We start from the raw sequence: 24,178 nt of genomic DNA on the forward strand, positions 1-24,178 counted from the left end.
TCAAAGAAGGAACATCCTCTTGGTTATTCAATCAGCACCGGGAATGCTACTGCAAAGCAAATATTTACAGCGCGCAGAAGGCAGAGTAAAATGTAACAGAGGAAGACCTTTGGCAAGGAACTTTCAGCTAAAGTGCTGACACCTTGCAAGCGTTCTCCTATTTTAGCCTGTGAAAAGTCGGAAGGTTTGCACAAGCTCCTTCTTCTTCGCAGCTCTTTCACTTCCTCCTGCGACCATCTGGAGGAGCACAAACCTCTAGGGTGCAACGGTTTCCTGGACAGTGGTTGCAGGCTGGTTTATTATATTTGCTTCCAAAAGCACACCCACCTCCCACCCCCCAGACCATCTAAGGAGATGTAAAGTGACCTGCTCACACCCATGAGAGAGAGAGAGAGAGAGAGCTCTGTGTCGTCTCCTGGGGAAGGGCAGAAGGCAAAGTGGATGAGTTGCAAGAAAACACCACACCAGGACTTGCGGGGAACCAAAGCCTGAAGAAGCAGCCAGAGGTTTCTCACCTGCAGCGGTTGGCAGAGACCAAGGCGGCGTTTCATCCATGGGGCACAAATTCTCGGACAAAGTGTCCTCGTTCCTCTTTGAATATGACACGCCAAGGATGGTTTTGGTGCGGAACAAGAAGGTGGGGCTCACCTTCAGGCTGATACAGCTGGTGGTCCTTGCCTACATCATTGGGTGAGTGCATCTTCTGTCGTTTGGGTCAACCAGCTTGTGGGAAGGGGCCATCGTTCAGTGGTGGAGCATCTATCTGCCTTGCATGCAGAAGGTTTTGGGTTCGATCCCCATTGAATTCTCTAGGTAGGACTGGGAGAGGCTCCCTGTTCCTCTATAAATCAGCCCTTCATTCGGAATAATGAGGTCTAGAATCTTGCTTTACTTTTAAGGAAAGGGCTGCAGCTCACTGATACTGGATGGACCAATAGGCTCCACTTTAAATCCTCAGTCTAAGGCAGTTTGCTATGTTCCACTAGCTATTCTGTAACTAGGTTAGTATCAGGCCGTTTGCCAATTGCACCTCCCTCTCCAATCTATTTAACTCTCTTTATTTAACCAGCTGATTGATGGATGAATTAATTAATGGACCTAATTGAACAAATCAATAACATGGTGGGTTTTCTCTCATATGGGTTCAATGGATAGTAGCAAGTTCCTCTTGTTCTTCTTATTTGCATTTCTATCTCATCTTTCTTCTAAGCAGCTCAAAGTGGCATATATCGTTGTCCCTCTCCCCCTCCACCCTCCCAACAGCCTTGCAAGGTAGGCCAGGCTGAGAGCCAGCTATTGGCCCAAGGTCACCCAGCTATTTGTTGTGTTGAAAAATCCTGTCTTGTTGAGCCGGTGCCTGCCAATCAATCATTTCCAGCTCTTTCTAAATATCCTTTCTGCGCACACGAAAATGCAAAAGTAAACATGGCAATAAAAATCCACGGTCAGCCAACTGTTAAGAAAAATCGGGACAGCTACCTAGAAATAGCTTGCCAGGAGCTGGGATGCCATCAGCCCTCCAGGGGCTTCCTGTCCCAAAAGCCATGTCCGAAGTTACAGGCCCCTGCTTCTCCCTCTTCCAGAAGTCCTATCAGCCCCTTCCCTTGGGAGAAGAGGGAGGAGGCAGCCAGGAAGCACAGGAGACAGTTAACCCTTCCGCTAGTGTGCAAAATTGGCACAGGGGACGACAGCCTGCTAATCTTGCCAGAGATCTAGCATTGGGCACTCCTGGCCCAAAAGGATTCCTGCGGTCTGAGCCAAAGGGCACACAAAACTCTGCAACCAAGGGAAGCATTTTATTGCTGTAACACTGTCAGGTTTTGTTTGTTTTGGTGTGTTTTGTGTGTTTATTGTTGATGTTTTGTGGAAAGTTGTTCATAAATGCAATGCAATGATATAATCAGAGGCGTAGGAAGGAGGGTGCGGGGGGGGGGTGCCACAAAATGGCACACCATGGGGGTGCAGCACTTACTGCAGGGCCTGGTCTGAAGGGTGCCTGAGCCATGCGTCTCTCCTGGGAGTGACGAGGTGGCTTGGGGCCCCGCGCTGCCGCAAACGGATCGCTGTGGCACCCTCCTGGGCAGATGGCCGCAGTGCCCCCATGCATGGATCACCCCACCCCCACCGCTCCGGGTGCCAGAGCAGCTAGCTACGCCCCTTGATATAATAGCCATCTTCAGAAAATGGCTGTGACATGGAAGAGAAGAAGAAGAGTTTGGATTTGATATCCCACTTTATTACTACCCTAAGGAGTCTCAAAGCGGCTAACAATCTCCTTTCCCTTCCTCCCCCACAACAAACACTCTGTGAGGTGAGTGGGGCTGAGAGACTTCAAGAAGTGTGACTGGTCACCCAGCAGCTGCATGTGGAGGAGCGGGGAAGCGAACCCGGTTCACCAGATTACGAGTCCACCGCTCTTAACCACTACACCACACTGGCTCTCAGACCCTAGAGAATCATCTAGTCCAATCCCCTGCAATGCAGCAATCTCAGCTAAAGCATCCATGACAGATGGCCACCCAACCTCTCCTTAAAAGCCTCCCATGAAGTCCGCAACCTTCCAAGGGAGTCCGTTCCACTGTCAAACAGCTCTGGCGGTCAGAAAGATTAGTTGGCATCTCCTTTCTAAAGATGGAACAAGCTAGTTTTCCGCTGCTCCAGAGGGGAGGATCTGAACCAATGTATTCCAATAGCATGAAAGGAGATTCCAACTCAACATTAGGAAGGATTTTCTGATGGTAAGAGCTGTTTGACAGTCGACTGGACTCCCTCAGAAGGTGGTGCGCTCTCCTTCCTTGGAGGTTTTGAAACAGAGGCTGGATGGTCATCTGTCAGGGATGCTTTGGCTGAGATTCCTGCATTGCAGGGGGTTGGACTAGATGAGCCTCAGGGTCCCTTCCAACTCTACAATTCCATGATTCTATGAAATGGAGGCCTGAAGCTCCAACTGTTTACACTTTACCAAGAACAGTCCTGGCCCCTAAACCTGTTAAGTCTTGAGATCTAGGCCTGTTCTGTTAAGGTAGCAGAGCAATCGCGTTTTGTGAGGGCGGACCCTGCAGCCACTGGCACAGCTAGGAAAGGCCCCCAGTTTGCAAACCTGGAGAGCTGCTGTCAGATAGTGTTGATAATACTGAGCTAGATGGACTAATGGCTAGTATAGAACAGCTTCCTAGGTTCCTCCTTAGTGCAGTGCAATTAGGACTAGAATCTTGCTTTGCTTTTAAAGTGGAAGACCAGAGTTCTGTGGAAGAGTTCTGCGCTGAAGATTGGGAAAATGAGAAACAGAGAAAAAGTGGAATTGACAGGTGCCGCCATCCCTAGTGATTTGTAAGTCTTGAGCTGCTAAGGAGGGGTGGAAAGGAGATGGATCTTCTGTTATTCTACCCATTTTCCCAGGAAAAAACAAAGGAGGTTGCTGGCACACAGTGTGGTTCCTGAAGACAAGATAGCTTCCAGAGATCTCCTCCAGGACTCTCAGAAAGCAATGCGTATTCCAAACAGTGACAAACAGAAAAGCAACAGTTGTAAAACTTTTGCAATTAAACATTTAAGCGTGCTTTGTGGTGTTTACATCTCCAGGAGTGTTTTGCAAACCAACTCCAAGAACGGTTGCTGGCATTAGATTAGTGCCTAATTAGGCATCGACGAATTTGTCAATTTCGCTTTCTCTCCCCCCCCCCCCCCCCAAATCTCAAGCTCATTTCTTCACTTTTCTGCATCAGTTTGTAATTTAAAAGAAATGAGTCATAACATGCCCGTGGTTTGGTTTTTTAAAGCATTTACCTTTAATTTAATTTAGTTATAAGTCCCAATTGTGGAAGGACGTGTGGATCCAGAACTGGCCTCCACAGTCACTTACGGACTCACGGTTAAGACCGTGTTCATGGAAGACAATCTTACTCCGCTACGAAGGATCGTCAAAGAAGAAGAATTCCATTATGGAATATAACGGAATATATAAGAATATGTATATGCCACAATTCATTTAAAAAATCTGAGCATTTTACAAAAATGTTACGTTAAAAATCATACAATAAAAATAATAGTAAACAAGTGGAGATCAGCTGACTATTAATGCATTTTCCATCAATATATGCATTTCTGATGAACACTTTCCCCTAGTATGCACGTTTTTGTTTGGCTGGAGAATTGCATTTGGTGAAGTGTGAATTTCAAAAGATGGCCCCTTTCACATCACATACTGCTTGCGGAATTGTGAATTAGGTAGGTTCACATGGAAATGCAAACCAAATTGGATTTCTGATCCATTTCTACTAATTCATTTCCTATCTATGTGGGTTTGGGCGATTCAGTAGCTGAGTTCTCCCCCAGCATATGTAAGATTTGCTCAGGATACAAGATGAGCTATTTAAAAACCATATAAAAGTTTGAAATAGCTTGTCTAAAAGCTCATCCACACTTTCTCTTGTCCTGCTGCTTTCTCCTAGGGAAAACTGCTCTTTAGTGCTCATTCGGAGCAAACATCAACTGGGTTTTCTCCAGATTGACATTTGCTCCGATTGAGCACCAAAGAGTGGGTTTTCCCTGGGAAAAGAATGGGGCGAGGGGGAAATTGCTTGGACCCTCCCCTTGGACCCATGCTAAGAAAGTGCAGATTAAGCGGGAAATCGCTGAAATCTGTGCTTTCTAAGCACAGGACAAGCAGGATGAGCCCTAACTCTCTGAAGCCAACCTGACTTCCTGGATCAAACCAAATAGTTCATTTTGTCCGGGGTCCTGTTTTGACCCTCAGTGGTCAACCAGATTTCTTAGAAGAAGCCAACCAGCAAAGTTTAAAGCCGATATCCTGGAATAATAGAGAATGATAGAATTGTAGAGTTGGAAGGGACCTAAAAGGTCATATGGTCCAACTCCGTTCAATAGGGAAAGTGGATGGAGAACAGCTTTTCTCTTTCCCTCCTAATACTAGACCTAAGTGTTAAATCACTAGATAAATATTGATGATTGCCGATATCCTAGAAACGACACTCTCAAGCAGTAGGAAACCACTCAGGCGGTCTTGAGGGCCACTCGGCCTCCGAATGATTGTTCTGGGAGAGGCACAGGTGTAAATCTGCTGTAAATCTGATCCCTTTGCAGCAAATCCGGTTCTGTAATAACCATGTTTGCATGCAACAATAAAACATGCTCCATCTGTCCCTATTATTTTTTTTATTTACCACTGTCCATCTTGTGTCATGCAGTGATCAAATGCTGTTACTGGGGGTGCTGTTTTTTGTAACTTTTTTTTAAAATTCATTTTATAGCGTATATAAAACTGAGAGAATGGTTAGAACAACAGTTCAAAATTAAAAGATGAAAAGCAAAGCTATAAAATAGGGGTGTAGAATGAGCACAGCTGCACATGGGGGGAAATAACAAAGTGCTAGTAAAGAATATTAATGTTATCTGATTATCAGATGATATAGTTCCAGATGGGTGAAGCCTGTGGTGGGTTGTCTTGAAAACGATGGTTCTGTGGTATATGTAATAAAATAGTCATATTGTATAAATAGTGTCTGGAAGTTCTAGTCCCTGCAGAAATCTCAAATTGTGCATAATTTTCTCCGTTGTCGCTATATTCCAGAGTGAATGGTACCAAGGAAAGTGTTGGTACTGTTGACACGGGTGGTGCTGTGGTCTAAACCACTGAGCCTCTTGGGCTTGCTGATCAGAAGATCAGCGGTTCCAATCCCTGCGACGGGATGAGCTGCCATTGCTCTGTCCCAGCTCCTGCCAACCTAGCAGTTCAAAAGCACACCAGTGCAAGTAGATAAATAGGTACCACTGTGGTGGAAAGGTAAACGGCGTTTCTGTGTGCTCTGACTTCCATCACAGTGTCCCATTGTGCCAGAAGAGGTTTAGCCATGCTGGCCACAGGACCCAGAAAGCTGCCTGTGGACAAACGCCAGCTCCCCATGCCCAAAAGCAAGATGAGTGCCACACCTCATAGTCGCCTTTGACTGGACTTAACCGTCCAGCGTTCCTTAATTTTTTTAATTTTTTTACTGTTGGGGAGAGGGCTCTTGCACTCAAATCCTGCTTGCTAGTTTCCACATTGGGTCATCTGGCTGGGGCCCCGAGCAGAGGGGGGCACCTTCTCAATAATAATTTTAATAATAATTTATTATTTTTACCCCGCCCATCTGTCTGGGTTTCCCCAACCACTCTGGGCAGCTTCCAACAAAGATTAAAAATACATTAAAATGTGACACATTAAAAACTTCCCTAAACAGGGCTGCCTTCAGATGTCTTCTAATTCTCAGGTAGTTGTTTATCTCTTTGACATCTGGTGGGAGGGCGTTCCACAGGGCGGGCACCATCACCGAGAAGGCCCTCTGCCTGGTTCCCTGTAGCTTTATTTTTCGCAGTGAGGGAACCCCCAGAAGGCCCTTGGCGCTGGACCTTAGTGTTTGGGCAGAATGATGGGGGTGGAGACGCTCCTTCAGGTATACTGGGCACTGGGTAAGTGCTTGCCTGGCTTCAGGAAGGAAGCATGAGGGCTTTGGCAGGGTCCTAAATCCCTCCCATCTCCTTTCCAAAGCTGTTGTTGTTGTTTAGTCATTTAGTTGTGTCTGACTCTTCGTGACCCCATGGACCAGAGCACGCCAGGCACTCCTGTCTTCCACTGCCTCCCGCAGTTTGGTCAGACCCGCAGTTTGGTCAGATTCCAAAGCTGGGACAGAGCTAAATAGGCTTTGGGAAGGAAGTGAGATGACTCTAGGACCCTGTCAGAGCCTCCCGCCTCCTTCAAAATACCGCCTCTGCCCCACAAGCCATTTCCTGTTCCTTCCCCTGCCTGGGGCAGCCCGAAAAAGATAGAGAAGAAGAAATCAATAGAGGAGTATTCAGGGGCAGAAAATGTCACGGCCTGGGTGCCACCACCAAGAAGGCCATGCCACAGTGGTGAATGTCTTCCTTTCCTCTACAGTCATAGAAATGGAGAGTTGGAGAGGATCCAAGAAATCATTTAGTCCACCCCCCGGCAACGTGCCTTCCTTGGTGTCTCAGATGATGATGGGACTGTGAGCAGCCAGAGACCCTAGCATCGTTCGGACTGTGTTTCTTGGCTCATGCACCAAGATGCCTTTTCGACAGAAACTTGGCGACGTGCCTGCTCCTCAGCATAAACGTCGTAACTTATTTTCCGGAACAGACTAAAATAAATATACCCTGGCTCTTTGCTTGCCAGATTCTCATTCCCAGCCTCCTGAGAGATGGGCAAAGGGCAGTTCAGCTACAAGCAGAGAATGTCTGGAAGGTTTTTGTGTTTATTTGGGAATTCCCAGCCCTACACATGATACTTTAAAAAAGGAGTAAAATGTAAGTTTCTAGGGGAATGATAATACGCTTGTTGTCGCTGACGCCTTATATCCTCCGTGTTAAACCAATGTGTTGGAGGCGTGGAAAAAATGAACAGAATGTAGTTTCTTGCCCTTTGCATTAGCTCAGGGGACTATCTGATGCAGCTAAGTGTTGGAAGAATCAGGACAGGCAAAATAAAGGACTTCGTCCCGCAGTGTAGATTCCAGCGATGGCATTTGCTACCAGAAAATATAGTCATAGATAAATCCGAGGAGGACCTGTATACTAGTCCCGATGATTACTGTATTTTTCTGTGTATAAGACTGCTGTAGGGTTCAACAACTCAAGGGTGATCTCCCCCAAAAATCATTGATTTCTTAATTTTGGGTTCAAAAAAATAGGTGTTGTCTTATACATGGGGGCGTTTTATACACGGAAAAATACAGTACATTCTATTGTTTTATTTATTTGTCATAAATGTGGTGTACGTGGTTCTCCTGCTCCTTATCTAATCGCCACAACAACTCTGTGAGATAGGTTTAGCTGAGAAGCAGTGACTGGCCCAAAGTCACCCTGGTCTGCCAGATCCAGCACTCTAACTGTTGTGCTGTCCACCCACACTGGATGTGCCATATCACATGAAAATATTGTAGTGCAATCAGGGCCAGTCCACCCATGGGGCAACATGAGGCGGCAGCCTCAGGCGCCGGCAGGATTGACAGCGGCAGCGGATCTGGTGCATCACCCACTGCAACAGCTGCAGCTTGCTCCTTGAATGCCAGATCCGCCTCCTCCTCAGCATCCTCAAGAGCCAGTGTGGTGTAGTGGTTAAGAGCGGCAGACTCGTAATCTGGTGAATCGGGTTCGTGTCCCCGCCCCTCCACATGCAGCTGCTGGGTGACCTTGGGCCAGTCACACTTCTCTGAAGTTTCTCAGCCCCACTCACCTGACAGAGTGTTTGTTGTGGGGGAGGAGGGGAAAGGAGATTGTTAGCCGCTCTGAGGCTCCTTAGGATAGTGATAAAGCAGGATATCAAATCCAAACTCCTCCTTCTCCTCCTCCTCCTCTTCTTCTTCTTCCTCCCCTCAATGCTGCCTCTACAAGATTGAAAAATAGGAGGCTGGTCTCCCCTCAGCCCTAGGGAGGAAATGGTGGGTGCTGCTGGGCAGTATCATTCACAGTAACAGACCTGCCTAGTGTCCCTATTTTCCATGGACGTCCCTGATTTAGAAAAGCCGTCCGGATTTCTGATTTGATCCCGGAATGTTCCACTTTTCCTTAGGATGTCCCTATTTTTGTTGGAGGTTATGGAGTCATCCGACCCCCGAGCCGTCTGAAGGCAATCCTGTATAGGGAAGGTGTTTTTTTTAAATTATTTAATGTTTTATTATGTTTTTATATATGTTAGAAGCTTCCCAGAGTGCTGGGGCAACCCAATAAGATGTTTAGGGTATAAATAGTAAGATTATCATTATGGAATGGGACGTCCTTATTTTCATCAGAGAAATGTTGGAGGGTATGGAGTGAGCCGCTTCCCCCCACCCTTGTCTTTGTCAGTGATTGTCTTTGATTCCCCCTTCAACCGTTGAGTAAGGTAGATTTAACTTTCCTCCTTGTTTCTGATGGAGATATTTATTCCCCCTTTGCTCCTGATGTAGGTCTCCACTCACCCCTTCTTCCCTGGCATTTGGGGGGATGGCCGCCATTTTGAGGTTCGCCTCAGGTGCCAAAATGCATTGGGCCGGTCCTGAGCCTGATGTTATAATAGCGGCTTATATTTAGTAAAAACGAAAAATACCCAGCAACCACTTTCACTTCGCTCCAGGAATGCCATATGTGGCTGGAAGTGTCCCTCTTTTTTTGCCAGATTAGCATTCCCTCAAATCAGATCCCTTCCGTTTTGACTCCGCAAATAGCCCATTAGGTCACAAGCAAAACACAGCGGATTGATTCATCCTGGCTCTCGGAGGCGGTAAAAGAAGCCATCACTTTTCGAGCTGAAATCCAAGATTGTGTGGCATGGTCTGCTCGAGACTGCCGGGCTAAAAAAGGAGATAAATCTGGTTTTCATCCCCACAGCAGAATGTGGGCATGACTCCCACGGCACAAGAGATGAAGTGGATGTTTTGAACCAGGTCTCCTCTTGGTCTCACACTAAAGCAAGACAGCTGTGACAATTTAAGAAGAGCCTGCTGGATCAGGCCAATAACCCATGTAGTCCTGCCTCCTGTTCTCACAGTGGCCAACCAGATGCCTGTGAGAAACCCACAAGCAGGATTCAAGCAGGTGTTTCCGCGCACTGCTCTGGTTCGCCAGAATCGGCTTAGTCATGCTGACCACATGACCTGGAAGCTGTATGCCGGCTCCCTTGGCCAATAAAGCGAGATGAGCGCCACAACCCCAGAGTCAGCCACGACTGGACCTAATGGTCAGGGGTCCTTTACCTTTAGTAACAGGTACAGCAGCTTTGTTCAGGCAGGCTTAAAATGGTGGTCCAGTTACAAACACATACTTAAGCCTAGCTTAAAATGGTGCCTGAGCACTTCCTTCAGAAAGGAAGATGATAGATGATAGATATAGATAGATAGATGATAGATAGATAGATGATAGATAGATAGATAGATAGATAGATAGATAGATAGATAGATAGATAGATGATAGATAGATGATAGATAGATAGATGATCTATCATCTATCTATATCTATCTATATCTATCTATCTATATGATAGATATAGATAGATAGATATAGATAGATGATAGATAGATAGATAGATGATAGATAGATAGATAGATAGATAGATAGATAGATAGATAGATAGATAGATAGATATAAATAGATAACAGGAAGACTCTGTGAGCTTCAGCTCCCATGATGTGACTATCTAGCAAGATATGAATTGTAGGTCTGGCTGCTTTTTGAATATCCCAGAATTTCAACTTCCCCTCCCCCTCCTTTAGGGCTCAGTGTGCCATCAAAGAGTTGGTGTTCAGGAGAGGCAAGCATGGTGGAGGGAACGTCCAGGGTATTTGAATGATGCTTTAGGTCACATAAATTTAGGCTGTGGACCATATACCGGCTAGGGCCAACAGGTTGCCCATCCCAGAATTAGAAGACAGGTATAGAATTTGCAATGTGATTGGCTGTTCTGAGGATGCAAGAACGCGGCACCCAGTTGCTCCTTGTGGCTGTCAATTATCTTCTGTCTCTCCACCCCTCCCACTTCTTCACTAGGTGGGTTTTCCTTTATGAGAAAGGCTACCAGTCCAAGGATGGCATCATCAGCTCCGTCTCCGTGAAGCTCAAAGGATTAACCCTGACAAATACCAGTGATATTGGCCCACACATATGGGATGTGGCTGATTATGTTTTCCCTCCTCAGGTAAGGAATTAAGCACTTCTATCCAACAAGGATAGCTCTTGGAAAGTTTGATTTTAAGAAAAAGGAATTGGTTCCAGTGCCGGTTCACACACTCCGGAAAGAAACCAATTCAATTCCTGTTCAATTCGCAACTCATTCATGTGGTCCTTCACATTCTCCACACGGACACCCTAACCAGCCTTCAGAGTTTTACAAACTGCTCTGCTAGTATAGCTAAGAAGATGAAGAAAATGTGGAAAAAAACGGAGTGGGATGTCATCGATTTTTCCATTGATTTCCCCATATAATTATTATCTTTAAGCTTAAACAACAGCAGCACCTTTCAGATACAGTGGTACCTCAGGTTACATACACTTCAGGTTACATATGCTTCAGGTTACAGACTCCGCTAACCCAGAAATAGCACCTCGGGTTAAGAACTTTGCTTCAGGATGAGAACAGAAATCGTGCTCCGGCGGCGCAGCATCAGCGGGAGGCCCCATTAGCTAAAGTGGTGCTTCAGGTTAAGAACAGTTTCAGGTTAAGAACAGACCTCCGGAACGAATTAAGTACTTAAACCGAGGTACCACTGTAGGTAAAATAATGATCACAATCAAACACGGAGTTAAGTGTGGCCACACACCCTGTGAATGTGACACAAACCACAATGAGACCCAGCAGTATGTAAAAATATTTGCAATGTACCCCGAAGTACAAACGTGTAAAAAAAAAAAAAGGACAATCAGTTAACAGCAACACAAATAGAACTGTGATACTATGGAACAACCAGTTATAGATCTGTTTTGAGCAGCAAATCTTTATCCTCTATGTCCCAGTTTATCCTAAGTCCATAGCTGCCAACGTTTCCCTTTTTTTAAGGGAAATTCCCTTATTCCGGATAGGATTCCTCGCAAGAAAAGCAAAAAGTTGACAGCTATGCCTAAGTCTCCTTGGTGAAAGCTTTTCTCAACTATCATCTTTGAGGAATGTGTCCCAGTAATCCGGGATGTGCATCAGCGACTGATAAGAAGTCTTTGAGCTGAGCAGTTTTCTTTTTCACGAGAGGCTGTGATGGAAGTTTTTCACAAAAATTGGCCATTCACCCTTCTTTTGTCCTGGTTGTATTAATCCTGCTTAGTGCTGTTTATACATATTTGAACGCTTTACGCAAATGGCAGTGCTTGTTGGTACCTGATATCCAGGACATATTCACCCCCATCACGTAAAGCACTATGATACTATAAGCAGTCATGGGTTTCCCCAAAGAATTCTGGGAGCTGTAGTTTGCTAAGAATACAAAGAGTTGTTGGGAGGCCCCTATTCCCCTCACAGAGCTACAATTCCAAAAGTGGTTTAACCACCAATGCCCTTTCCCAGGGAATTCTGGGAATTGTACCGTTCTGTGGGGAATAAGAGCAGGAAAGTGGATAGTATTATTATTATTTTTTATTGCCATTACCCGCCCTTCACCAGCAGGTCCCAGGGTAGGTGACAACAACTTGAAATTATGAATTAGAAGCAGTTGAAACACATTACAGTCACAAGAATAGGGTGGACATCTCAGGGGCAAAAATGTGTGTCTTCAGCATTTGCCGAAAGCAGTACAGTGGTACCTCAGGTTACATACGCTTCAGGTTACAGACTTGACTAACCCAGAAATTTGCTTCAGGATGAGAACAGAAATCATGTTCTGGCAACGCGACGGCAGCAGGAGGCCCCATTAGCTAAAGTGGTGCTTCAGGTTAAGAACAGTTTCAGGTTAAGAACGGACCTCCAGAACGAATTAAGTACTTAACCCGAGGTACCACTGTATAGCGAAGAAACCAGTTGCATCTCCCTAGCAAGGGAATCCCACAATTTAGAGGCTGGTTGATATGGCAGCTTGATGTGTTATGAACCAACCTTCTCATCATTAAATAATGGATGGAGGAGATTTTGTAATAAGCTGACCTGGAATTTGATAATGCCACCACCAGGGTAAAAGGCAAGCTGTTAAGCCAAACTGTGGAGCACCTGGTTCACAGAATCACAGAATTCTACAGTTGGAAGGGACCCTGAGGGTCATCTAGTCCAACCCCCTGCAACGCAGGAATCACAGCTACAGAATCCCTGACAGGTGGCAACCCAACCTCTGCTTAAGGACCTTCCGTGAAGGAGAGTCCACCACCTTCACAAGGAGTCTGTTCCACTGTTGAACAGAGAGCAGAAGAGGCATGTTGTAGTTGTTTGGTCGTTTAGTCATGTCCGACTCTTCGTGACCCCATGGACCAGAGCACACCAAGCTCTCCTGTCTTCCACTGCCTCCCGCAGTTTAGTCAAACTCATGCTGGTAGCTTCGAGAACACTCTCCAACCATCTCACCCTCTGTCGTCCCCTTCTCCTTGTGCCCTCCATCTTTCCCAACATCAGGGTCTTTTCCAGGGAATCTTCTCTTCTCATGAGGTGGCCAAAGTATTGGAGGCTCAGCTTCAGTATCTGTCCTTCCAGTGAGCACTCAGGGCTGATTTCCTTAAGAATGGATAGGTTTGATCTTCTTGCAGTCCATGGGACTCTCCTCCAGCACCATAATTCAAAAGAGGCCCGATTACTCTTCTTCTTAACCAAGCTATCTGGTCTTATTTTCCTCTGTAGGGCGACAGTTCCTTTGTGGTTATGACCAACTTCATTATCACCCGTGGACAGAAGCAGGAAACGTGCCCTGAGGTAATCGGTTGTTTCTTAATTCCACATAACTCTCTTTCCTTCTTCAGAAAGTGCTCACAGCAGCCAGCAGCAAACACACACAAAATTAGGCTGCGCAATATTTGCCGGCGAGTCCAGAGTTTGGAGTCCTGGAGTGGAGAAGATGAGTAGCAACATCTTTGAGGAGCACCCCGGCTCTCAATGAGTTCAGCGAGAGAGGGGGCATACCGGCAATAGCATAAATTGGGGGGCAGTGGGAAGGCAGGGAGTGGCACACCCCTGTTTCGCTTCAGGCGGTGAAACAGGATGGACCACCCCTGCTCTCTGCCTAGGGAAAACAGGCAGGTGCTCTCACTGCACTTCTTTTGGTGCCTGCTAAAAACTTTTTTAAATTGTTTTCATTTCATTTCACAAGTGTAAAGTTATAACAATACCAAATACATATCCATATAAAGAGATTTCTCTGAATCTCGGGACTTCCCACTATCCCCTCCCTGGGTTCTATTGCCAACATTTTCAACTGAATATTATTTCACAACCTCTATTTTGCATCTGTCCATATCGTCCATAGTATTTGTTACCTACAAGTGTTATTAGTAAAGGTAAAGGGACCTCTGACCGTTAGGTCCAGTCTTGGCTGACTCTGGGGTTGCGGCACTCATCTCGCTTTATTGGCCGAGGGAGCTAGCATATAGCTTCTGGGTCATGTGGCCAGCATGACTGAGCCGCTTCTGGCAAGCCAGAGCAGCACACGGAAATGCCGTTTACCTTCCCGCCAGAGCGGTACCTATTTATCTACTTGCACTTTGACGTGCTTTCAAACTGCTAGGTGGGCAGGAGCAGGGACCAAGCAACGGGAGCTTGCCCCATCACAGGGATTCAAACTGCTGACCTTCTGATCGGCAAGTCCTAGGCTCTGTGGTTTAACCCACAGCGCCACCCGCATCCCTTACAAGTGTTATTAGAATCCTGCTAATGTTTTCATCTGCTTACAGTGGTCTAAAAACAATTTTTGTTTAGGTGAGCCTACCCAGATATTTTGAATGTTGGCATGTGTTTTAATCCTGTTTTTAGCTTTTTTTGTAATTGATACATTACCAAATAGTTGTTTTTAGCTGTTTTCAATCTCACTGTTTTGCAAACTGCTCTGAGGGTTGTTGGTTTTGTTTGTTTTTTGTTTCTTTACAATCAAGCGGCATTTAAATTTTATTCCAATAAATAAATAAACTCCCTAGAGTCTATTGCAAGGGGCCCTAAGGATCCACTAGTCCAACCCCCTTGCAATGCGGAAATCTCAACTAAAGCATCCCTGACAGATGGCCACCCAACCTCTGCTTTAAAAACCTCCTATGAAGGAGTGTCACCACCTTTTGAGGGATTGTCTGTTGGATTGTCGAACAGCTATGAGTATAAAGAGCTGTTAGACTTTCACACAGCTCTGACCACTGACCCATCCACAGGGGTCAAATGCAACCAGCTGCAACACAGCTCTTTGCTCCATAGATCTGCTTTAATCCACAGCAGTTCCACCAAGCTATGCATCTGTGGGAAGAAAGGTGGCAATTCTATCAGCTGCAGTCTGGCTCCTGCCCCTCCTAGACCTGTATCATGCCATGTCTGGGGCTGATGGGGAGTTTTGGTCCAAAACACCTGGATCGAACCAGGATGGAGAAGGATGTCTTTCCCCTAAAGATACAAGCAGGCCACCATGATAATAACATTCCATCATCTGGCTAAAACATTCAAGAGGACACCCTGTCAACTGCCTTCTTATTTTACCACGAGAGCCCAAATTAAATACAGTGGTACCTTGGGTTAAAGATGCTTCAGGTTACATACGCTTCAGGTTACAGACTCTGCTAACCCAGAAATATTACCTCGGGTTAAGAACTTTGCTTCAGGATGAGAACAGAAATCGTGCAGCAGCAGCAGGAGGCCCCATTAGCTAAAGTGGTGCTTCAGGTTAAGAACAGTTTCAGGTTAAGAACAGACCTCCAAAACGAATTAAGTTCTTAACCCGAGGTACCACTGTAGAGAAGAGTTTCAAATGGGGGAAAGTTGGCAAAACTAACAGGCACGAGCAAAAGCTCTGCAAGTTTAAGGCTAGCAATGGACTGAAGAGTAACAGATTCTGTCTCCCACCTCCCTCCCTCTGCAAAGCCCAGGAATTTAATGTAATCAGAGGTCACTGATATTGCAGAGCTTTCTGCGGCGAACACAGATGATTCAGAAGGGAGTGTTCTTGCCCCAGTGGGAAGTAGCGGCAATTGTGCAAGAACAGGAGAGCCCCAACCCTGAAAAGAAATGAGCATAAATGTTAATAGGGGGGAGTTCCGAAAGGTCCTGACTAGGAAGGGTGAAAGGTCTGTAAAGTGGCCAGGATGAGGGATGTCGCAAGACGTTTGTACAAATTAATTGAAGTGCTTTAATGAAGTGCTTTCCTGGCAAACAACCAAGAAGCAGAGCACTAATCAGGAGCAAAGCAAAACAAGTAGCGGGATGAGAGTCCTTGTGCTATTTTCAGGGATGCATCAAGCTGCTGCAGACAATGCCATAAAACTTTGTTTCTTGCCCTCCTTTCCATACCACACAAGGTCATCCGCCATCAGGAACCTGCCCCACCACCAAGACACACCATCTCCCAAGTCTTGCTGTTTCCATCCTGTAACCCCCAGTGAAGTGAGACTCACTTCCTCAGCAAACCTTCCAACCATGCAGCCTGACTTGTGCTCCTCCATCACTAGTTTGATTCTTGGAAATCATGCCTTATGAGGATCATGCCTGGAAATGATGCCTTATGAGGAACGGCTAAGGGAGCTGGGCATGTTTAGCCTGGAGAAGAGGAGGTTAAGGGGTGATATGATAGCCATGTTCAAATAGAGGAGGGAGAAAGGTAGTTTTCTGCTGCTCCAGAGAAGCGGACACGGAGCAATGGATCCAAACCACAAGAAAGAAGATTCCACCTAAACATTAGGAAGAACTTCCTGACAGTAAGAGCTGTTCGACAGTGGAATTTGCTGCCAAGGAGTGTGGTGGAGTCTCCTTCTTTGGAGGTCTTTAAGCAGAGGCTTGACAACCATATGTCAGGAGTGCTCTGATGGTGTTTCCTGCTTGGCAGGGGGTTGGACTCGATGGCCCTTGTGGTCTCTTCCAACTCTATGATTCTATGATTCTTCCCATCCCAACAATCAGGGGTGGTCGGAGTTTTAGTCCAGCAGCGTCTGGAGGGCCACAGAGTCCCCAGCAATGATGCACCTGATGTAAGAATGCAAAGGAGATGTGATGTAAATTTACATCCTGGTTGTTGAGTGACACACGTTTTTTCTGCCCTTATCTCAGCATCCCGAAGCAGGGAAATGTGACCAAGACAGCGAATGCACTGCCGGAAAGTTCCTTCGTCAGGGCCAAGGTGAGAAGGAAACCGTGCAGGCAATAAGCCCTTGTTGCGTTCATCCTGTGACTCATATATCTTCCTATATATATAAAAGCGTAAGGCTGTCGTCACACAGCCTGCATCACCACCCCAGATTTGCATGAAATCAGGGCAGGGCTGCAAAAGAGAGGGCAAAAAGCTTTTCTCTATCCACTCTCTCCATGCCATGCATAATGTTATAAACTTCTGTGTTGATTTGACTGCCATAAGCCCTGGCTAGTGTGGCAATATATCAGGGAGAAGGATGGGGGTTATAGTTCTTCAACCTCTGGAGACCTACAAGTTCCCCATCCCTGGTCTAAAGCTTTCAAGGTGAAGTGCATAGATGAAATGCAGAAGTTTCCCTTCACAGGTTTACAAGCTGCTGGAGGAAATCATGGGTTAGAAGAGGCATGGGCAAACTTGGCCCTCCAGATGTTTTGGGACTACAACTCCCATCATCCCTAGCTAACAGGACCAGTGGTCAGGGATGATGGGAACTGTAGTCTCAAAACATCTGGAGGGCCAAGTTTGCCTATGCCTGAGTTAGAGTGTAGTAGAGCTTTATCCAAAGACTGCAAATAGCTCATGCTGATCTCTTAGGTGATCTTTTACTAACCGGACTGGGTTTTCCATTTCCTGCAGGTATCATGACTGGGAAGTGTGTGAATTTTAGCCACACAGAGAAAACCTGCGAGATCTTTGGGTGGTGTCCGGTGGAGATCGATGACGAAGTTCCTAAGTAAGTCTCTGCTTTCTCATCCAAGCGACACTAGTCCTCATAAAATCAGAAGAATGTAGGGTGTTGTCTCTTAGACCATTGGGTCCATCTAATCAATGATTGTCTATTCCTGGGGTCCTCAACACAGCATGGACTGGGAGGGTTTTGTGTGTGCATTTTTTATGTGTGTTTGTGTTTGTATATGGTTTTAATTGTTGCTAATGGCTCGGGATTGCTTTTATTAATAGTGGCAAATAATTTTGTAAACAAGTAAGGTGGAAGGGTATCCCCACCTCCTTTGGACACAGGCATTTTGACACATAGGCGCTAATCCTTACTTTGTCTTACAGCCCCCCTCTGCTTCTGGCGGCTGAAAACTTCACCTTGTTTATCAAGAACAGTATCACCTTCCCCAAGTTCAAAGTCGCCAGGTAAGCCCAGGATCCATGAGATCGTGTCGGACAGTCCTCATGCTATACGGTAATGTTGTTGTTGTTGTTGTTGTTGTTGTTGTTGTTGTTGTTGTTGTTGTGTTCTTATATTACCTGCCCCTCCAGGGTGACTTACAAAATTAGAAACAGTTTAAAAGAAGTTAGAATCGTATAAGGGTTTGTTATTCTGACTGGAGTGTAGTGGAAATTCATAAGATTTTGGAATGCAGAAATATAGTAAATCATCATCAAACCATCAATTCTAGTACACGGGGGGAGGGGGAGCACCTAAATTGTATAATTTGGCTTTGGAATGATTGGCATTATTCATGGTATTATAATTTGGCATTGTTATAATGAGGCTTTTATTGGATTATTGTGATGGAAAACTAATAAGAATTATTTAATTTTTTTTAAAGTTAGAATCATAAAAATAAAGTAGGTCCTAAAATCGTACAGCTCAAGCCGGGGCAAAGAGGTGGGTCTTCAGCATCCTCTGTGTTATGTACTGAGTTGAATAGGATCCTAATTGGATTCAGAATGCAGCAGTCTGATTGGTCCTAGAACAATAGGATTCAGAATGCAGCAGTCTGATTGGTCCTAGAACAATAGGATCCAGAATGCAGCAGTCTGATTGGGCCACAGAAGCCACCCAATCCAACTCCAGCTGGAAGTGAATCCGCAACCTGATTGGCCTACAGGAGAATCCTGGAATTAGCCAATCACGTGGGGCCCATTGTGTAAATAATGTATATAAAGCAGACATTTCGGGGGAACTTCCATTCCTCCTCACTACTCTGAGCTGAATAAAGAGCATGAAATCCACACTCGACTCCAAGTATATTTCACTCTGGAAGCTGTATAATGAAGCTGGACACAGGACTCCAGGTGGGGTCCTGTCTTGAACCTACCCTGCCTTTTCCGCTCACGGCATGATGCTCAAGGCAGCTGGCAGCCCAGTTAACAAGCCTCATTTAGTGAGCCATCCGCAAACAGAGATGACCCGGTTTGTTTCTTCCTCTTCTGCAGACGTAACCTTGTGGAGCGAGTCAACAAGACTTACCTCAGGAACTGCACCTACCACAAAGACAGGGACCCCCTGTGTCCTGTATTTGAGCTGGGGTACGTGGTGGAGGAATCCGGGCAGACGTTTTCCGTTCTCGCCCTTAAGGTGAGGACTTCCTCCTGGCCAGTCTGGGCAAGGGGCCAGTAGGTGCTGAGTCAAAGTGGGTAGGGTGCTAAGCAGGCATGGATGGCTCCAACTCCTTCAGACGCAAACCAGTTTTGCAGGCTGTGCCGGATTTACCGTACTTATAAGAAGAAGAAGAAGAGTTTGGATTTGATATCCCGCCTTTCACTCCCTTTAAGGAGTCTCAAAGCGGCTAACATTCTCCTTTCCCTTCCTCCCCCACAACAAACACTCTGTGAGGTGAGTGGGGCTGAGAGACTTGAAAGAAGTGTGACTGGCCCAAGGTCACCCAGCAGCTGCATGTGGAGGAGCGGAGACGAGAACCCGGTTCCCCAGATTACAAGACTACCGCTCTCAACCACTACACCACACTGGCTCTCAACACTGGCTAAGCTAAACAAGCTATAGCTTAGGGCCCCACTCTCTTTAAATTTAGGATGCCCTCTTGTTCCCCTGGGCAGGGGGGCGTCGTTGGCATCACCATCTCCTGGGACTGTGACCTCGACTGGTCTGTGAGGCACTGTGTGCCCGTTTACCGGTTCCATGGGCTTTACAATGACGTCAACAACCTCTCTCCAGGGTTCAACTTCAGGTACAGTGGCCTTTTGGGGTTGTTCTGTCCCGTCTGTCTGTCTCCCCCCCCCCCCTTATTTATTTATTCCATTTGTATCCCCACCTTTGCCTTCAAGGAGCTCAACGTGGCACGCTCAGCTCTTCTCCCTCTCCATTTTCACCTCACAACAACCCTGTGAGGTAGGTCAGCCTGAGAGAGGCAAGGACTGGTCCTCAAGGTCACATCCGTGGCTGGGTGGAGGGATTTGAACCCTAGTCTCTCCCAGGTCCTAGTCCGTCACTCTAACCAATATGCCACTCACAAATAAATGCCAGCTGCTGGCATCATACATGGGGAGAGCACTGCTGTGAGGGGGGTGGCCTGAGGAGAGCCTTGAGGGCCAGAAAGACCCTGAGGATTCCAGTTCCAGGAATCCTTGTTCGTTTTCATGCATACAAATTGCCTCTTTTTGCTTCGAAAGGTACGCCAAATATTACAGAGAAAACGGAAGAGACCTAAGAACCCTGTACAAGGTGTTTGGCATCCGATTTGACATTCTGGTGAACGGGAAGGTAAGGCTCGCTTTGAAAAATGGTTGGTGTTTTCTCCTTGTGGCCCCGATTGTTGTGAGTGGAGCCTTCCTTCCAAGTAGGCTGGGCAACGTCAGTCAAATGCAGCTGCGAGTAGGGTTGCCAGACCTCCTGAAATATCTAGATTTGCCTGGCTCCCTCCAGGTGGCAGGGATGATAATAATAATATTTTATTATTTATACCCGGCCCATCTGGCTGGGCTTCCCCAGCCACCCTGGGCGGCCCCCAACAAAATATTAAAATACAGTAATGCATCAAACATTAAAAGCTTCCCTAAACAGGGCTGCCTTCAGATGTCTTCTAAAAGTCTGGTAGTTGTTGTTCTCTTTGACATCTGGTGGGAGGGCGGTCCACAGGGCAGGTGCCACTACCGAGAAGGCCCTCTGCCTGGTTCCCTGTAACTTGGCTTCTCGCAGTGAGGGAACCGCCAGAAGGCCCTCGGTGCTGGACCTCAGTGTCTGGGCAGAACAATAAATCTCCAGGTAGGGCTTGAATCTCGAGGTGGGCGAGAGCGCCTTCAATAATAATAAAAATATTGAGAAGAATGTGCATGCAGCTTGCTGGCTGCAAATTATAGCCTAGACTATCTGGGTCGGTGGGTTGCCTTCCTCTGCTCCCCTCTCCCAATTAACCTCCATCTCCAGGGCCTGCCCCATGACATTACATGGGGCCATCCCTATGTCTCAGGTTTGGACCTTGAAATCTCAGAGTCTGGGATGCTCCTGACCTGGCCATTCTAGCTGTGTCCCTGGTTTGACCAACCCTCACCCCCTCATCTATCCCAGCTTTTCTTAAAGGCATTCAGGGCAGTATACATGGTTCTCCACCCCCATCTCATCCTCACAACAACCTTGTGAGGTTGGTGACACCAGGAGCAAGTATGATGAGCCCAAACTTCTTGGTTGAGTGAGGATTTGAACTCGGGTCTCCTTGTCAGTTGCTCTAACCCAAAGAAGGGAACCTGTGGCCCTCCAGGTGTTAACTGGAGTCCAACTCCCATCAGCCCCAGGCAGGATGATGGTAGCTGGGAGTTCAGCAACATCTGGAGGGATGAAGGTTCCTCACTACTGCTCTAACCACTATACCTCAGTGCCTCTCAGTCCCAGGTATATAGCTCAAGCAGAAGGTTTACCTGCATTGGGTGCAGATCATGCACTCCATATTGTGAAACTCCTGTTGTGTTAGATGGAATTTATTCCCAAGCAAGATGCAAATCAGGGGGTGGGGCATTCCTTAGGCCACACCTCTTCCTGCAGCTTTAATCACCCACAGATTTGTGCAGAATTAACCAATCAAAGCTCACTTGCTTTCTTTGGTGGCCATAAAGGACACTAACAGTTCTCCCCTTGCCATCTCTGTTCCTACCCAGGCAGGAAAATTTGACATTATTCCAACGATGACAACCATAGGCTCCGGGATTGGCATCTTTGGAGTGGTAAGTGCTGTTATGAAGAACTGTTATGAAGTCTGGCTGCTAGATCAGGCCCTAGTGGGTCCGTCTAGTCTCACTGTGGCCAACCAGATGGCTGTTGCAAACTCTGAAGCAGGACCCGGGTGCAAGAGCACTCTCCTCACTTGTAACGCCCAGCCACTGGAATTCAGAATCAACAACAGCACCTCCAACAGCAGACAGAACACAGCCACCATGGCTAGTAGCCACTGACGGTCCTTCTCTCCATTAATCTAATTCTCTTGTAGAGCCATCCAAGTTGGTTGCCATCACTGCCTCCTGTGGCAGGGGGTTCCTCAGTTTCACTATGTGCTGTGTAAGGAAGTACAGTGGTACCTCGGGCTACAGACGCTTCAGGTTACAGACTCCACTAACCCAGAAATAGTACCTCGGGTTAAGAACTTTGCTTCAGGATGAGAACAGAAATCGCGCAGTGGCAACGGGAGGCCCCATTAGCTGAGGTGGTACCTCAGGTTAAGAACAGTTTCAGGTTAAGAACGGACCTCCAGAACAAATTAAGTTCTTAACCCGAGGTACATAGCAGAAAACAGACTGTATTTATTACCGTATTTTTTGCTCTATATGACTCACTTTTTCCCACCTAAAAAGTAAGGGGAAATATGTGTGTGTCTTATGGAGCGAATGCAGGCTGTGCAACTATCCCAGAAGCCAGAACAGCAAGAGGGATTGTTGCTTTCACTGTGCAGCGATCCCTCTTGCTGTTCTGGCTTCTGAGATTCAGAATATTTTTTTTCTTGTTTTCCTCCTACAAAAACTAGGTGCGTCTTGTGGTCTGGTGCGTCTTATAGAGCGAAAAATACTGTACCTTGTAAATAGAGAAAGTGAGAGTGTCTATGGGAATGGCAGGAGGGCACTGTCACTCAGGTCCATCTGTAGCCACCCAAAACATATGTCAACAACACTGGAAGTCCTGTTTTGTCTTCTGCAGGCCTCTGTACTTTGTGATCTCCTTCTCCTCAACTTCCTATCCAACCGGGACTACTACAAGCAGAAGAAGTTCAAGTATGCAGAACAGGATTCCATCAAACCTGTGAGTAGGCATCACATTCTTCCTCCTCTCCAGAAGGGCCGCAACACGCCATAAATCTAGGCCGCGTCTGCTGCTCGCTGTGGTTAACGGTTTGGGCTTGGAAGAGGGTGGTTTGGATTCCAATCCTTTTTTGGCCGTAATGCTCAAGAAGCAACAGCAGGCATGCCACAATCTGTTGACCCAAGGCCGGCTCTACTGTTAGTTGGCGTGTGGTGGCAGCCTTAGTTGCTGAGTGGTGGCAGTGAGATGTTGGAAAGCAGAATTGTGTGCTTCACGTTATGCCCTACACTCGCTTTAGCTGCCCTCAGGTATGGTGTGGCCGTCTACCCCAACACCAGCGCTTTTATGTAAGATTTGAGTGCAAGACCAGTCGGCTTCTGTAGCCGGAATGAGGAAGGCGCATCACCTTGTCCTTTGCCTCAGGCGGCAAAATGTTTTCAGCCAGCTCTGACTTGGGTCATATTGCGATACAACTTTAGACATCAGGACTTCCCCCAAAGCATTCTGGGAGCTGTAATATTTTTATAAAGGGTGGTGATAATTGTTAGAAGACCCCATTCCCCTCACAGAGACATAAAATTCCCAGAGTTCCCTGGGAAGAGGGGTTGACTGTTAAATCACTCTGAGAATTGAAGTTCTGGGAGGGGAACAGGAGGCTCTTAACAACTCTCAGCACCCTTAAAAACTCCCAGAATTCTTTGGGGGAAGCCATGACTGCTTCAAGGGCATCATAGTGCTTTAAACAGATGGTGCGAATATGGCTCATCATGACAGAGTGAGGTTTATTTATTTATTTCCCCTTAATTCAAAGAGCTAGGGAGCCTGTAGCCATTCGTATAAAGTCCTTTCCTTCCTTCCACCCCTCAAGATTTTTTGCGGGGGAGGGTAAGGCTTTCATTTTGCTCCCGATGAAAAAGAGGAAATTTTGGGGATGCGATGCCGAGATGAACCAACATGTCTCTCATTTTATTTATTTTATTTTGGCGTGGGGAAAATCTTAGGAAAAAGAAGATGCCGTCATGTGCGACTTACACGGGAAGGAAAAGGTTGTTCAATGAAATTGTAAGTGGCCATGAAAAACAGTATAAAATGAAGCGGTGACCGAGTGCACAAACCTATGCATGTCTGCTTGGCAGTAAACCCCACCGAATTCAACAGGACTTAGCCCAAATTAAGCTTCATCTATCCTCATCTAAACATCCTGTTCAATCATTTTGTCCCAAATGCAAAAACCTCACCCATCAAGCATGTGGTCACATGACGTCCATTTCACAGGTAAAACCAACATCGAACAACACACCATCACAATCATCGTAAATTGTCATATTAACTCATAAGGCCCTGAACAACTTAGGACCCAAGTATTTTACCTTGGAAAATCATAGAATTGTAGAGTTGGACCGGACCGGGAGCATCATCTGGTCCTGCC

At 46.4% G+C, this 24,178-nt stretch overlaps 1 protein-coding gene and 1 long non-coding RNA gene across 2 annotated transcripts in view; one reads left to right on the forward strand and one right to left on the reverse strand.

The window, feature by feature from the left end:
- P2RX1 (purinergic receptor P2X 1) overlaps window positions 1-24,178 on the forward strand; it is a 27,945-nt gene continuing 3,767 nt past the window's right edge. The window contains exons 1-12 of the mRNA XM_081890582.1: window positions 1-690; window positions 10,543-10,690; window positions 13,301-13,372; window positions 16,691-16,760; window positions 17,409-17,505; window positions 17,835-17,915; window positions 18,945-19,086; window positions 19,566-19,696; window positions 20,139-20,229; window positions 21,618-21,683; window positions 22,648-22,749; window positions 23,751-23,811. Of these exons, the coding sequence (XP_081746708.1) occupies window positions 554-690; window positions 10,543-10,690; window positions 13,301-13,372; window positions 16,691-16,760; window positions 17,409-17,505; window positions 17,835-17,915; window positions 18,945-19,086; window positions 19,566-19,696; window positions 20,139-20,229; window positions 21,618-21,683; window positions 22,648-22,749; window positions 23,751-23,807 (1,194 nt within the window). The 5' untranslated portion in view covers window positions 1-553 and the 3' untranslated portion in view covers window positions 23,808-23,811. The remainder of the gene's footprint in view (window positions 691-10,542; window positions 10,691-13,300; window positions 13,373-16,690; window positions 16,761-17,408; window positions 17,506-17,834; window positions 17,916-18,944; window positions 19,087-19,565; window positions 19,697-20,138; window positions 20,230-21,617; window positions 21,684-22,647; window positions 22,750-23,750; window positions 23,812-24,178) is intronic.
- The window catches only part of LOC309358041, a 16,227-nt gene continuing 8,567 nt past the window's right edge, over window positions 16,519-24,178 (reverse strand). Inside the window, exon 3 of the long non-coding RNA XR_014163299.1 lies at window positions 16,519-16,606. This is a non-coding gene — a long non-coding RNA (uncharacterized lncRNA). The remainder of the gene's footprint in view (window positions 16,607-24,178) is intronic.

The sequence above is a fragment of the Podarcis melisellensis genome (genome assembly GCF_964234715.1).
Source record: "Podarcis melisellensis genome assembly, chromosome: 15".
Taxonomy (NCBI): domain Eukaryota; kingdom Metazoa; phylum Chordata; class Lepidosauria; order Squamata; family Lacertidae; genus Podarcis; species Podarcis melisellensis.